The sequence below is a fragment of the Pleurodeles waltl genome, chromosome 5 (assembly GCF_031143425.1).
Source record: "Pleurodeles waltl isolate 20211129_DDA chromosome 5, aPleWal1.hap1.20221129, whole genome shotgun sequence".
Taxonomy (NCBI): Eukaryota; Metazoa; Chordata; class Amphibia; order Caudata; family Salamandridae; genus Pleurodeles; species Pleurodeles waltl.
Window position 1 is genome coordinate 705,316,100 of NC_090444.1, and position 15,704 is coordinate 705,331,803.

The following is a 15,704-nucleotide window of genomic DNA, read 5'->3' on the forward strand; positions in this document are numbered from 1 at the left end:
GAGTTATGAGCTGAACTGAGAAAAAGCAGCATGCTGAGGACAAGACCTTCACTCGCTGCAGAGCGACAAGATTGCCCTTATAGCGAGAGGTGACAGAATGGACACCGCACAATTTCAAAGGTTAGCTATAGTAGATTGTGTGACACAAGATCCCAATGAGTGGCCCAGTATGGTTAATGTGCTTTTTGAAGATTGGAAAAACATGGAAAAACAGCAAGTGCCTGCACCCTGAAGTACAAAAAAAATTAAATCATAGGCTGATGTTACCACTTGCATACAGTACTCATGTTGAATAGCAGTTAAAATGACTCTGTCACGTAGGCTTAGAAATGTTACATAGAGTGTCCAGGACGTTCACAATGAAGATTTAAGATTTTCTGGCCAAAATGACCATGTTCATGATGACAGGTCTATCAAATCTTAATGAAGATATTGGTACATACATTGAAATTTTATAGTTGTCAACTATGGAATTAACACTATTCCCTGTAAAATGGAGTTGGTGGGAGGAAAAAGGAGTTTGGTTGTCTATTATCAATTTGCAGTTTTTGAATGATTGTACTGCATGTTTGCTGTTTTTTTTATCTGCTGCATGGGAGATGGATCTCACTGGGTACATCAGACCTTCACGCTACTCAGTTACATGTTGCAAGCATCTGGATACCGACTCAAGTGACAAGCCGCGCTATACAAATACCACCTGATTGATTGATTAACATTATCACTGTTGGTAGAAGGTTGACTGTTAACTCTTAAAAAAAAAAAAAAAAAAACAAAAAAAAAAAAAAAAAATATTATAATAATAAATATCATTTTCAACATTTGGAAAAATAAGTTTGATACCCAGGAGGTGGTGGTTCATTCTGCAAAATTTAAAAGGATACTCTGTTGAGTCATTAGGTTGCAGTGTAATGTTAAGGTACAATCAATCACAATCACTGTGGTCTATAGACACCAGTGTTTTATGCATCATTCATAGAGGCATTTTGTTATGATTGCAGTGCTTATTCTCCTGCTTGTAAAATAAATACAATCTTTCTGAACAGAAAAAAGACACTTGCATTTGTCAAATTTTATTGTTTACTATTCTTTATTAGCATCTTAAATAACATTGTAAACATACCCTCTGTCATAGGCTCTAGTTTCCTATTTAGCACAAGGATCAATCTGTTACAAGACTGTGGTAAGTATGCAGTCAACTGTGAGCTGCAGGGCTGGACTTAGTGAACAGTGCGCTGCCTGCTCCCGGCAGGCTAAGGGCTACTGGCTAGCTGCGCTTGCAGTCAAGTACACACTCTGTGTAGTCTTGCAAATATCTAAAGTGAAGTTAGTGTGAACAGAGATACAGTGACCCATCTTTCCTCCCGTTCCCCGGCATGGCAGTCGTCCGACCCACGTGCATTACAGAACTGATGTAACTGTTATTAGAACATTGGAATGTTGGCAGCTCCATTGAAAGCAATGGAGTGCTCCGGGCTTTTACTGGCCGGTAAAAGCCCGCAGCGCCAACATTCCAATCTTCTTTGTTCACAGCAGAAGCTGTCAACAAAGCCTCACGGAGCCTGAGGGGGTTCCGTGAAGCCTTTGTTTTATTTAGGAGAACATTCTGCCCTCTAATGGTAGAATGTTCTAATAGCCTTAGAACCCGCCGTAGCGGGCTATACCGGCTATTAAAGGCCCTCTCCCTTGTTAAAGGCCCTCTCCTTCGGCTCGGGCCTTTAACACGGGAGCGGGCCTTTAATAGCCAGTAGAGCACGCTAAGGCGGGTTCTAAGGCTATAGTGGGCAGACAGTAGTTACTGCGCTTCTGGCATGTTGATTTGGGCGGCATTTAGTTTGGCGGCAACCGCAAAGAAGTTTGTGGTGCCGCTGCTGTGTAGGATGAATCCTCCCTCCCCCACCCCTCCTGCTCACCACAGCAGGCCCTAATGGTGGCCAGCGATGGTGGGGTGTGTGAACCACAGTCGGATCAGTTTCAGCGGCATATAAATAATAATTATCCCGCGACCCGCCAGCCGGGGCCATCACCATGCCTGACTCTGGTGCTGTAGGAGGCCAGCTCAGCTCAGAGCTGATATTTATGTGTGTCCCGCGTTTTCATTGCTTGATTTTGCTTGCGAGAAAGTGTCACTCAGTCATTGAAATGTCACTCATAATTACACTGAAATTATGAAAATGTCTCATATACCAATCTGAAACCTTGGCAACTATGTAAGCACAGGTCGGCAATATTATAACTTCACAGTTTTCTTTTTGTCTTCTGTGAGCGCGCAGTTCGATGTGGTGAGAGAGCACGAGACAGCTGCTGGCACCAGCATTGAGTTGGTTTAAGATAAGCTGCAGCTAAGCAGCTTTCGCTACTGACGCAGTGTGCCAGTGCATTGCTCGAAGGAGTTCCCTCGTCTAATCTGATGATGCTGTCGATGTGACGGACTCCATTTTGACCCGCTGCTCACATAAGACACAGACCTCCGCAACAACACTGGGATGGTTCTGCACTTTTTTTTCTCCTTTGGATTCTGTCGCTGAAAACGGACCTTCATACATTTACTCTGGGGCGGTTTATTTTGTTTCTGGCATGTAGCTTTCAAGGAACATATCAGTAGCCCGAGTGTTATAGTATGAATCAATGGCTGCTCTTCTGACATACCCTGGAAGCCGTGATGGAAAAAGTAGGTGAGCACTTTTCTGTATTTGCAAAATGTACAAACTGCTTGATTTGGGGAAAAAATAGGCGGAGATAACAAAAACTGTACACCTTCAGACTTTCCCCCATTTCTGTGACCGTGATGTTTTTGGCAATCGGTGTTCCATCTTTATAAATACTTCTGACAGTGCATTGGTTTTACCTTGTTGCCCACGTTTAAATCCTGCAGGTATTGGCTTTGACCCTCATCGAGGTTTCCCTACTTGTTGAGTTGTCAGACCAAAGTAAATCAAATGCAGCTCACTTTGCGGATACTGCAAGTCTTTTGAGTAATGTGAGAGTTTAACCCGTGTCCGTATTAAAAGGTGGAGAGGCATACACCTGCAGCGAGTGTTGTGAATATATGTACTTAAATATATTTCAGGTTCCTAATCCAGTTTCTTGTCTCATAGTTTGATAGGCGTTTTCTCCTTGTAAATGCCTAAATTCATCCAAGCTAGACTTTTGAGTAGACTTTAAGCGTCTTTGATCCCGATGTGTATTGCATATTTGCTTTATTCAGCTTTACCTGTCTCCTTGCATTCCCTTCAGGGTACTTGCTCACCAGGCAGACAAACAAGGGCTGCCCTGACTCCTTGAAAGTTTAACTGTTTTGATTGTTTCATTGACCGAAGCTTATGTCGTCAGGAGTCTGAAGAAGAGGATGTTAGAGTGTTGGGGTCACGGCCCAGTGGTGTGCACTGTGCCTCCATTCCCGTCTGCAGAAAGTGGGAGCATTTAAAAGAGTGGTACCTGACAGAAATATGCATTATATATGTGGTGTCATCCGATCTCCGGCCTCCCCAGTTGGAGCGACGATCACTGGTGCGCACTGTAAACACACGCGGTCACTGGTGCGCACAGCGGGGCGTTTGTTATGTATTGCTGGGCACGAGGCCCACAGATCACACGGACACAATGTAGTGTGGTTTTAATGATAGTCCGGCGGGTCACATTAACCTCACTGCCCCTTCGGGTCTCGCACTTTATTAACTGTGTCACATGACTCGGGGCGTGATCAACACAGCCCGAATTACAAGGGTTGCTGCCCCAGCACTCCTGGGATTGCAATAGTGTCCTCCCGTAGAGCACATTCGTTACATCACAATTGCAAAACTACATTCCTCCTTTATTTTAACAAAATTAAGAACACTTCAAACGGGCTCGCCACACCCCCTCTTAGTCCACCCAGCCGCACCAACCCGAGTCATTCATACTTACGTGATGCTGCAGCAATGATGACGGTGCTGGGTTAGTCCTCAGGTTATAGTGGGTCCTCCCACTCCTTCCTCCTGATGCGAGGCGCTCTCTCACCTCCAGCTGTTGGTGACCTGGTCAGGGCAGATCCTCCCAGTTGCTCATCATCCTAGGTGTGGCCGCTTCGGAGGAGTCATCTGTTGAGAAGGTATCTCCCTGTTCACTGCCCAGTTCATCACCCACCAACTCTGGGGTGGACAGTGGGGACATGTGAATTTTCTTGAAATGACACGTTCCGGGACACCTCTTCCTCGCCTTGTTGAGCAGTCACTTTGGTGCCACGAATGTGGGTGATGGGCCAGGGAGACCGTTCGAAGGGAAGCTGAAACTTGCTGTCGGTACTCCGACATTTGAGGAGAACTGAATCCCCCACTTGTAGCTTTGAAGGTCTAGCCCGGTGCTGTTAGCTTGGCCTGATGTTTGACTTCTGACGCCAGGCAAAGGATCTCCCTAGGTCAATGGTGGCTGGAGTCCATTCAGGATGGCGAGGAATGGAGTCATGTGCCACTTGGTCCATCAGCATACGGCCAGGAGCTTGACCAGTGGTGGAGTGAGGCGTCTGTCTATATTCTCACATAAAAGCATAGATGGCCCAGTCATAAGGCTGAAGGTTAGCATGAGCGATCCTGATTACCTTATTGATGGTCCGCATGAATCTTTCCACCTCCCCGTTGGCCTGTGGCCAACAGGTAGTAATGCGTTTGTGGTGAATGTTCCAGGACTTCAGGTACTCAGCGACTTCATGACTGTGAAAAGGAGGCACATTGTCAGTTCTCAGTTCTTTAAGCAGTCCATGGGTGGCCCTTATTTTCTCTAGCTTGGGTAAGACCTCTTGAGCCGTCAAAGAGGTCAGAATCTCCACCTCAGAGCATTTGGAATAGTCATCAATGATCACAATGTGTGCCTCCCATCTGGAAGGCTACCGAAATCAAGACTAGCACATACCCAAGGCTGCTTAGGCCCTTCCTCAATTATTACGGGCTCCAGACGCGACACCATGGGCACATCCGAACTAGAGTTTCAACTTGCACATCCATCAGGGGGAACCAGACTTTGGCCCGCAACCTGTTTTTTGTCTTCATCATACCTTGGTGGCTGGTGTGGGCCAGCTGTATCACTTGGGTGTGTAGACTAGCCAATGGCCCCTCAGTAGGCATCCTCTGGGAGCAGCAACCAGTTCCTGATTAACTTGATATAAGCTTTTAGGACTCGTTGTGCTTCAGGTGTTTACTGAGCCCAGCTCTCCTTGAACTTGTGCCACTGATTGGATTTTACTGCCCTCAACGCCTGCTGCAGACATTCATCCTTGGCTTGCTGTATCTGTTCTAGAGATAGCAGGAGGGGACAAGACCGGTCCACAACATAACAAACATATTCTTTAGTCTCTTTGGCTTCTTCCTCCTCAGCTGGAGTCTCGGGTGCATTTAAGGTAGTGATGTACCTTGATTCTTCAGCCAGGGTGAGCTCATGATATCCCGAACGAAGGCCCACTTTGGAGAACCAGCAGGCACCTCGGTGAGGAGGTAATCAACAGTAGGTGTGAGATGCCATTCACGTTTGATAGCAACTTTGGGCAGTCTCATATCCACACATATGAGGACCTCCCCTGGCTGTTTCGGTTTTCTCGTCACCACTATGGGGGAGACCCAAGGGGTAGGCCCCCTTGTTAATTCCTTCATCTTCCAGTTTTGCAAGCTCTATCTGGACTTGGGGTCTCAACTGGAATGCAATCTGGCAGTGTCTCAGAGCCACTGGTTTCATGGTTGGGTCGATGTGAAGCGTCACTTCCTTCACTCTTAGACACCTAATTCCTCTGAACACATCAGGAAACTCTTCGAGAATGTGTGACACTTTCCTGTTGGACCCCGAGGGCGAAGGTGACTATCTTCAACGCCTCAGCCATTTGGCATCCCAGCAGTATTCCGTGCCCTTCTTTCTGTGACTTAGTTGAGGTATACACTTCCGATTCATGGGTGATGGGAGCTTGGAACTTCCCATGGATGTGTAGAAGTTGGCGTTGGCCATATGTGAAGACTTTCACCAGTGCTTTGTGTAGCTGTGGGAGAGAGTGTAGGTTGTCGTATATCTCTCTTGACAACAGGTTGATTGATGCCCCAGTGTCCATGGTGGCTAGCACCAGCTGGATGCCCACTCGTAGGTGACATTGTAGGAGGTGGGAGGGCCCTGCCCCTCCTGTCTTCGTGCCCACTATGAACACAGTATGGACAGTGTGTTCTGACTTGTCATAATTCCTGTCGCTCTGCTGGTCTGTTGGGGTGTTGACGTGGGCTGGGGTGGCCCCTTTTTCACTTGATCAGCATACCTTGGTGAAGTGATTGTATTTGCCACAGGCTGCACATCTTTTTCCTTTACCAGGGAAGTTTGCAAAGCGCTGAGGGTGACCCCCGCAGTATCCGCATGATTTCCATAGGGTCTCTCTATGTGTGCTTTTTCCGGGGGCTGGCTGACGTGATGGCGTTGATAGGTTCTTTCTTTGTTTCTCCCTATCATTAGAATGCCGGTGAGTGATTTGCCAGGTTCTTCCAAAATGCGCTCTCTGTTTGGCTAAGGCACAACCCGGATGATCTGGCCTCTTATCTCTTCACTCTCATTTTCAAAACCAACGGTGCTCGCTAGCTCCATAAGTCTATGTGGAACACGTCAATTGACTCACTGTCTTGCCTGGCTTGTCGGAATATGAATCGTTCATAGTCTGTGTACACCATTGGTGCAAAGTACACATTGAGTGAGGTGATCAGGGTTGCATGCGTTCTGGGGTCAGCTTCTGGTAGCGTTTTGGAGATTCTTTGCCGTTCCTTGCCTCCCAGGTGTAGGATCATGGCTCTCCTTCTGTCATCTTCTGTCTTCATCACATCAAAGTACAGGGTCATGCGCTCTACCCAGTCTTTCCACCTGGATGCTTGTGCAGACAGGCCCCTTCTATGATGGGCTCTGCAGGGGGTATGTTGGACATGTTTCCTTGTGAATTTTATATATATATATATATATATATATCTCGCGCTCTAATTTATTTTTTGGACATGCACCACTTACCTCTGATCCAGTTATTGCAACTTTATGCTGGTGCAGGTGAGTACTCTTCCTTGCCACTGTGATGCTCCAGGGAGTGGTGGCCTAGTTCTTACCTGCAGGTTGATCACTTAAATACTGTGGGTGTTCTTTCATTTGCAACTCATGCCGGGTGGACCACTGGGTGATTGTAGCCACTTCAGCCCTCTACCGATACTTTGGCCTTGCATGTGTGTGTGTTTTCTTTTTTCAGCACAATCTTCGGTCTCCGTGCTGAGGTGCGCACGTGTTCCTCGTTGTCCTCCATACCGCCCTTGTCGCCAGTTTGTGGTGTCGTCCTATCTCCAGTCTCCCCAGCTGGATCGACTATCACTGGTGTACACTGTTAATGCATGTGGTTACTGGTGCGCACAGCGGGCGCACGTTATGTATTGCTGGGCACAAGGCCCACAGATCACACGTACACAATATAGTGTGGTTTTACTGCGAGTCCGGCAGGTCACATTAACCTCACTGCCCCTTCGGGTCTCGCACTTTATAAACTCTGTAACATGACTCGGGCTTGACCAACACAGTCCGATTTACAGGGGTTGCTGCCCCAGCACCCCTTTGATTGCAATAGTGTTTTCTCCCTTAGTGCGCATTCGTTACATCACGAATGCAACACTAAAATATATAGGATATTTATTTGTATGCTTTATACAGACAGACAATTCTTTTCTCCTATGGAGTGTTAATCCTGTTCTGTAACTTTTTGTAGGAAGTTGACTCTGTATATACTATCTCAAAGTGAGAGATAGTGTGCACAGAGTCCAAGGGTTCCTCTTAGAGGTTGATAGTGGCAAAATTAGATAATGCTCTATTTTGTGGTAGTGTGGTCAAGCAGTAGGCTTATCAGAGGGTAGTGTTAAGCATTTGTTGTACACACACAGGCAATAAATGAGGAACACACACTCAAAGACTTAATTCCAGGCAAATAGGTTTTATATAGAAAAATATATTTTCTTTATTTTTAGAACCATAAGATTTGAGGTAAATACATAAAATGCAAGGTACTTCACACAGGTAAGTATAGAACTTTGATTTAAAACAGTAGTATACACAGTTTTGGTTAAAATGGCAATAAGCTATTTTAAAAGTGGACACAGTGTAAAAAGCAACAGTTGCTGGGGGAGGTAAGGTTGGTTAGGTTTCTCAGGTAAGTAAAGCACTTACACAGTCAGTCTCCAGTGGCCATAGTTAACCCACCGTTGGGTGTTCAAGGCAACCCCAAAGCCACAGCACCAGCAACACAGGGCCGGTCAGGTGCAGAGGTCAAAGGATGGTCCAAAACACTTTGGTGCCTATGAAGAACAGGGGTGCTCCGGTTCCAGTCTGCTAGCAGTTAAGTACCTGCGTCCTCGGGGAGCAGGCCAGGGGGGTTTTGTAGAGCACTGGGGACACACACACAGGCACACAAAACACACCCTCAGTGGCACAGGGGCAGACGGGTTCAGTGTGCAAAGTAGGTGTCTGGTTTGCTATAGAAAGGAATGGAGGAACCCGGGGGTCACTCTGGCGATGTAGGCAGGGCACAGGGGGGTTTCGCGGGCCAGCCACCAACTGGGCTAGGATGAGGGACCGCCTGCTGGTCACTCCTGCACTGGTAGGTGGTTCCTCTCGGTCCTGGGGGCTGCGAGGTCAGGGGGAGCCTATGGGACCTCTCTGCAGGCATCGCTGTGGGGTACAGGGGGGTCGACTCAAGGTGTCCACGTCATTGGAGTCACATGGGAGTCCTCCGTGCGGTGTTGGTTGTCCTGGACATGAGCCGGGGGCGTTGGGTGCAGTGTGTGAAGTCTTACGCTTCTGCCGTGAAGTGAGAGTCTCTTTAAAGTTGCAAAGTTGTTGCAGTATCTGAACAGTGCCGATGTTCTCGTGAGGGTCTTGGTCCTTTAGGTGCTGGGCAGTACTCTGAGTTCTCAGAGGTCACTGGTCCAGCTGGATGCATCCCTGTGCAGGTTCTTTGAGTCTGGAGAAAGGCCAGTAGGGCTGGGGCAAAGTCAGTTGTCGTCTCCGTCGTCTCTGCAGGGCTTTTAGGTCAGCAGTCCTTTTTTCTTCAGGTTGCAGGAATCTAATTTCCTGGGTTCGGGTCACCCCTAAATACTGAATTTAGGGGTGTGTTCAGGTCTGGGGGCAGTAGCTAATGGCTACTGTCCTGGAGGGTGGCTACACCCTCTTTGTGCCTCCTCCCTGAGGGGAGGGGGGCACATCCCTATTCCTATTGGGGGAATCCTCCAAAACCAAGATGAAGGATTTTTTAAGGCAGGGTTCACCTCAGCTCAGGACACCTTAGGGGCTGTCCTGACTGGTGGGTGACTCCTCTGTGTTTTTCTCATTATCTTCTCTGGACTTGCCGACAAAAGTAGGGGCTGTGTCCGGAGGGGCAGGTATCTCCACTATCTGGGGTGCCCTGAGGCACTGTAACACAAAGCCTGAACCTTTGAGGCTCACTGCTCGGTGTTACAGTTCCTGCAGGGGGGAGGTGTGAAGCACCTCCATCCAGTGTAGGCTTTGTTTCTGGCCTCAGAGCACAAAGGCTCTCACCCCATGGGTTCAATAACTCGTCTCAGTGGCAGGCAAGCACAGACCAGTCAGTCCTACACGGAAGGATTGGTTAAAATACAGGGGGAAGCTCTAAGATGCTCTGTGTGTTCATTTTGTAATAAGTCCATCACTGGTATAAGTGTGGGTTTATTATTCTGAGAAGTTTTATACCAAACTTCCCAGTATTCAGTGTAGTCATTATGGAACTGTGGAGTTCATTTTGACAAACTCCCAGACATATACTTAATATGACCACACCGCACGTACAATGTCCAAGAATGGACTTAGACACTGTAGGGGCTCATGCAGCTATGCCCTCGCCTGTCGTATAGTGCACCCTGCCTTTGGGCTGGAAGGTCTGCTAGAGGGGTGACTTACCTATGTCACAGGCAGTATTTTGTGGGCATGGCATCCTGAGGGGGATGCCATGTCGACTTTGCCTTTTTCTCCCCACCAATACACACAATCTGCAGTGGCAGTGTGCATGTTAGGTGAGGGGTCCCTTAGGGGGGCACAACACATGCTGCAGCCCTTAGGGACCGTCCCTGGTCACAGGACCCTTGGTACCATTGGTACCTTTTACCAGGGACTTTTCTGTGTGCCAGGGGTGTGCCACTTGTGGAGACAATGGTATATTTTTAAGTGAAAGAACACTGGTGCTGGGGCCTGGTTAGCAGGGTCCCAGCACACTTCTCAGTCAAGTCTGCATCAATATCAGGCAAAAACTGGGGGGTAACTGCAACAGGGAGCCATTTATCTACACTTCTGCTTTGTCATACGGAGAGGTGGTTTAAATTACCTCCCTGGAACTCCCATGAGCACCGTGTCTGTAAGAGTTCTGTTCTGCAGTTCCGAAGCAAGCAAAGTGGAAGTGCTTCACTTATTTCCCTGTCCTCAAAGATTCAGGTTCTATAGACTTGTCAGATGACCACTCCTAAGCGCAGTCCCAAATAGGTTTGGATTTTAAACCCTGTTCAGAGTTCACAGATTGTTTTGGGGATATAACTGTGATGGTGGTGGTGGTTTCCCTTTTGTGTTTTGGGACCTGTCCTACAGCAGGTCAACAAACTGGGCTAAGTACAACTTTTTGGCTCCTGCCTCTAAGACTAGCAAGGGCACGCAGTGAAAGTCTCTCACAGAGGTACTGTGGGGCAGGGGTGGGTCACCCCCCCCCGCCAGCAGCTGCAAAACCTTTACTATAAAACGATGATAAACTGTTTATTATCGTTTCATAGTAAAAGGGGGTGGAGGGGCAAATAGGGCCGTCACGGAGATGAGACGGAGGCACAGCGCTTCCATTCAGTGCGCATGTATGTTTGGCCACCTGTCTTGGGCTGGCCAAACACACATGCACACTGGGCTCTCTCTGCATTGCTGGGTTGGAGACAGCAGGCAGAAACTTCCACTCTGCCTTGGAGCTGCATGAAAGCAGCGTTGGGATTGGACTCAGGGCAGGCTGGGTGCCTGCAGTCCAGAGGAGGAGCAGATCGGAGTGACGCTAAAGGTAATTTTTATTTGTTATTATTGTTTATATATATACATATATATTTTTTTTCGTTGTATCCCCCCCTCGCCACCCCACCCCTTTTCCCTCCCGTGAACTGCCACTGCTATGGGGGGACAGCAGCTGAAAATTCTACAGTCGACTGACAGACTCAATAATGTTATTGCCGACCCAATATTTATCTTTTGAACAAAAGAATATACTATAATCACATGGCATAACATAATACTACTTAGTACATTTAGGGAAATGCTTGGCACATGGTTATAATCCTGTTGTGTTTTAACTTCAGGCCCTTTTGTACCACTCATCCCGCTAACAAAGATCCACATTGTCTGTTATCACTGGCATCTATTCTGAGATCTGGTGTACAAGGTACAGGTACAGTTCAGTCAATCACACCCAAGGCATATGCTTGCCCAAAAGGTCAGTTCACTTTTCAAGTCTTGTGGCTTTAATAAAGTAGTCTTTTTTTGCTGCCTTTTGGAGTTGCAGTTTGGTGGGTCTGGGTGGACGTGTGCAAGTGGTCCTGCTTCTCTGGTGTGCAACGTCTGAGATGTCGTGGCTGTGGAGACAGACTTGTCTTAAGTAGTGTCAGCCTTGCTAGGCCAGTTTTAGATCGAACACTCGTACAACAGGAGGACTTCAGCATTTTGGAGCCTCTGGACCAATCAGGGTGCTGACTTCTGACCTCAAACTTGTCAGCACCAGTTTTAGTCGTGGCGGACTGCCGATTTCACTGGAACATGATTTTTTTTGTAGAACACTTGATACAGTTCATTACCAGTACCATTACGGAGTCCAGGGGATCACTTCCACACAAAGTTTGCAAATGGCTTCGTTCTCTTGTAGTCTCTTGCTTTATCTGGCTATTCCACATTGTGCGAACATGCTAGACTTCTCCACCTGGCCGTTCTCTCCTACTGTATAGCTAAACATCTACCTTAACAAGCATTTACGCTTATAGGCTTTAGGGAGGGCCTCTGCTCATCAGTGAAAAGTGTAGAATTCATGTGCTATCCGCTCAACTCTAGGTTTCTAGCTGTCATCCAACACCAGCCCTGGTTACACAGCAGCTCTTCAAGTACTTTGAGGAGCACTCAAGAAGAACTGGAACATAGAGGTGTGGATCCTACTGGTAAAATACATTTTCCAGTGAGGGGATGTTGATCCACTGCCTATAGTTTCAGAATCCGTTTTGAGTGGTTCTTTTACAAATATCAGTTTCTGGCTGTTCATCAGATACAATCCTGAAACATGTCGACACACAAACATTAGGGTCATAGGCAGTGCTTTAAATGGAAAAATAGAAGTGCAGGTACTCTGTAACAGAGTACCTGCTTGTTTCTGAGAAGTGCCGGTACTCTCCATTTAAAAGTATTACGTTTTTCTTGAGATATGCCGGTACTCTCCCTCTCAAAATAAAAAAGTGCCGGTACTCAGTACCGGAGAGTACCGGCCCATTTAAAGCACTGGTCATAGGACCATAAACAAAACTCGAATACCCCCTATTGCTTCTATTTTTACTCATACCTACTGTCCCTCTTAATAAAGGGATACCTTGGTGAACAGTATGGTATTTGTATTTTTGGACCCCGGTAGGATCTTTGTAAGAGCTCCCACAAGTCAGTTGAGCACACCCTGGCATTTTACGATCCAGGGTAGACCAGATGAGGAAGCATGCTACTACTAGAGTAGGTGAGGGTCATTAAACAAGAAAAAATAATTTTCTTGTAACAAAGGAATAACTGTGGCCGGTCCTGCAGAGCGGTCAAGATTGTGACCAACCTTGAGGTGTAGGTATACTTGAGTACGGATAGTTTAGGAATTTGAGTGTGTGTCCCCCTAGAGCACCTTCTGGGAGGTTAGTGGTTTCTTCCCTCTGCCCAGAAAATCCTTCCAGCCCTCCAGAGCGATAGAACCGACTCATTGTTCGGTAATCCATCAGCATCATTGATCTGTGTGTTCATCAGACACAGCCTTTGTGATGGTGATAGCTGTCACAGCAGGTAGCAATGATGCTGATTCCAAGCAAGAGTATCCAAGACTAGGGTAATGTAAAATGTCTGCACCGGTCTCAGCTTTCCTGGAGCATTAATCTGGAAAAGAAAAGGACAAGCCCTGCCTACAACTTCCTCACTTTTAACAAAAGAAACTGCAGTCCCGCCTCTCCGCCATACTATCTATAAAGTGACAGTATTGAGAAAAAACTAATAAGCAACCATTTTTTAACACGACTATCATTGAACTGTCTGAGTTCTTCACTTCTTTACCTGGGTTTGCACCTTCCAGCCACATGAGTACAGGGAGTACACTTCCGCTGTCTAGCAAATATATAGCCACACTTTATCTTGTGCCTTCCTAAATTAGGCATTCCCTAACAGATTGCACTGTTCCCCATTCTTGGACACTTAGCACACACTGATTCCTGCTACCATGCATGTACTGCCCACTCACTGCACATACATACTTGAAATATGCTGCAAATACTCACACATGACACACCCGCACACATTCAGACACATGGAATGTCAGTGTAAGGATTTGAGGTTTATATAATATCAGAAGTTTTGAGGGGTTTCAGTAGATTATCCTCTCCCTGATGCAGGGAAAAGGTCTTGTCACACACTTGTTCACAAAACTCTGTATGCTGCCACCACTGCTTTTTATCTTGGCTCGAGCATGGACAGTAATCGTATGTCCACCATAAGGGTATACTTTGTGCACCCCTGCTGGTCACAGAATAAGTTCCAAGCTTCGCATGACCAGGGACAGGCCAGTATCTCTGCACTTAGGCTAGAGTAGTGTTATATTACGGCCAATTAATAAAGCATTTGCGTACTTGGAGCACGCCCATTTACCATGCAAAGGACAGTGGACCTGTCTGGGGATCATCTTAGTGCAGTGCCGTAAACCTGAACACCATGCAATCCAAGGTACTGGTGCTAGCTGTATGAGAATGAATTGGGTCAGTTGAAACTGGGTTGTTCTCAGGCAGGCAATTGCTACTACTGGTAGCTTTCTACTGAAAAAAGCTTTTTTTTCACTGTCTTACGGTGCTACATCTGCATTGCTGTAACAAAACCGTTTTATAAGAAACCTACAGCACGCACAGGGATTCAGGCAAGTTGCTTTGACTTGCATATGGTGGACCACATATAATTCTGAGTTAAGATGATCTTCTCAAAATGTTTGATGTCTGGGGAGCAACAAATAGAATCTATAAACAGTTATAGAAAGCACATCATCTAGGTAATTGTGCTAAAGCTAACATTTACATTTTGAAAAGTGAACAAAACAAAAAACAATCTTTAAGAGCAAAGGAAGTGGGTGTGGAGTTAAAACAGAAATGGCTAAACAACTAACAAGACAGTAGACAAGTGAGTAAACTTCTGTGTATAAGTTGATCCAAGACACTGCCCTACATGTTGACATAAAAATGCCATTACACAATATAAATCAGTGTATATTTCAAAATAACTAGATGACAAAAACCTCAAAATTCGAGAGGGCTGCATTTCTTTTATGCATGTTCCTCAATTATACTTTTTGAGATGTAGTTAATTTATTTGCTGCTCTACGTTTTAGCATGAGTGATGTTTTCTTGCTTGTGAAAAAGTGTGCATGAACACACTATTAATATTTTACTGCTTGTTGCCTTCATTCGTTTTGCTAGATCATCTTACGGAACTATAAGACGTCTCGTGCTCTTTGTGTAGCAGTTAACACAGGTTAACCAGGATTGGCAATTCCTATAGTTCGGTCTTTAAAGGGATGTTGTATCATAATGTGAAGCATTACCAGTAAATAGCAAGAGATGGATTTGTGTGTATATGTGTGTGTGTGTGTGTGTGTATGTATGTGTGTGTATGTATGTGTATATATATATATATATATATATATATATATATAGCAAAGAACTGTAGAATAATATTGGTGTAGGTTAAAAGGTCAGGCGATAAGGTCTGCCATCCTCCCGTCTGTGCTTGCTGCCAGAGAAAAACACCACAAACTATCTAGTTATCTAAGACACTTAAATAGTATTGCAATGTCTCTTCCCCTGAAAGTTCAAGCTCAGGCAGCTGGGTAAATAAAATTATCACAGCTGTGTAGAGAGCAAGCACTTTTTGTTCAAAGCACTTGACATCAGCCCAATCAAAACACGTACTCCTGTGATCCAACGTGTGATCGGATGTAAAACCCCTCTTTAGTGAGCCATACCATAAAAATGAAGCTGTGCTGCAGAGAACAAGGACAGATATTTCGACTCAACAAAACATTTTATTCTGTACTGGATGCATTAGTTGAATTTCTTTCCATACGTAAAGTGCAGATGTCAATGTAATTTTGCTGTGATGGAAAATGCTTACTTTCCACAGTTGTCATGGGTAGAAAATCAAGATTTATTAAAGCCACAGAAGCTGATATTATGCATTAATTTTTATTACCCTCACACACAGCAGCAACAAGAATTTAGAATTAGAACACTAAAAACACTCTAGAATCTTTAAAACATGCATATAAACCCTGAATATGCATTCCTTCTTTTTGCTGCAAATCATGAATTGTTAAACTTGAAAGTCCCCAATAATTAATTGATAATCCAACAACTGTCCTATCCAAGCGATCTTGATAACATCCCCAC

The 15,704-nt window shown here is 45.8% G+C and overlaps 1 protein-coding gene across 10 annotated transcripts in view; it reads left to right on the forward strand.

The window, feature by feature from the left end:
* Positions 1-15,704, forward strand: part of MAP7 (microtubule associated protein 7) — a 657,230-nt gene that overhangs the window by 208,997 nt on the left and 432,529 nt on the right. Inside the window, exon 1 of one of the 10 annotated variants that reach the window (XM_069234661.1) lies at positions 2,484-2,671. The exons of 8 other annotated variants lie outside the window; for them this stretch is intronic. In XM_069234661.1, coding sequence (XP_069090762.1) covers positions 2,629-2,671 — 43 coding nt within the window. In that variant the 5' untranslated portion in view covers positions 2,484-2,628. Of the gene's footprint in view, positions 1-2,483; positions 2,676-15,704 lie in introns of those variants that run through there. One more of the 10 variants, XM_069234662.1, reaches the window with a different exon arrangement.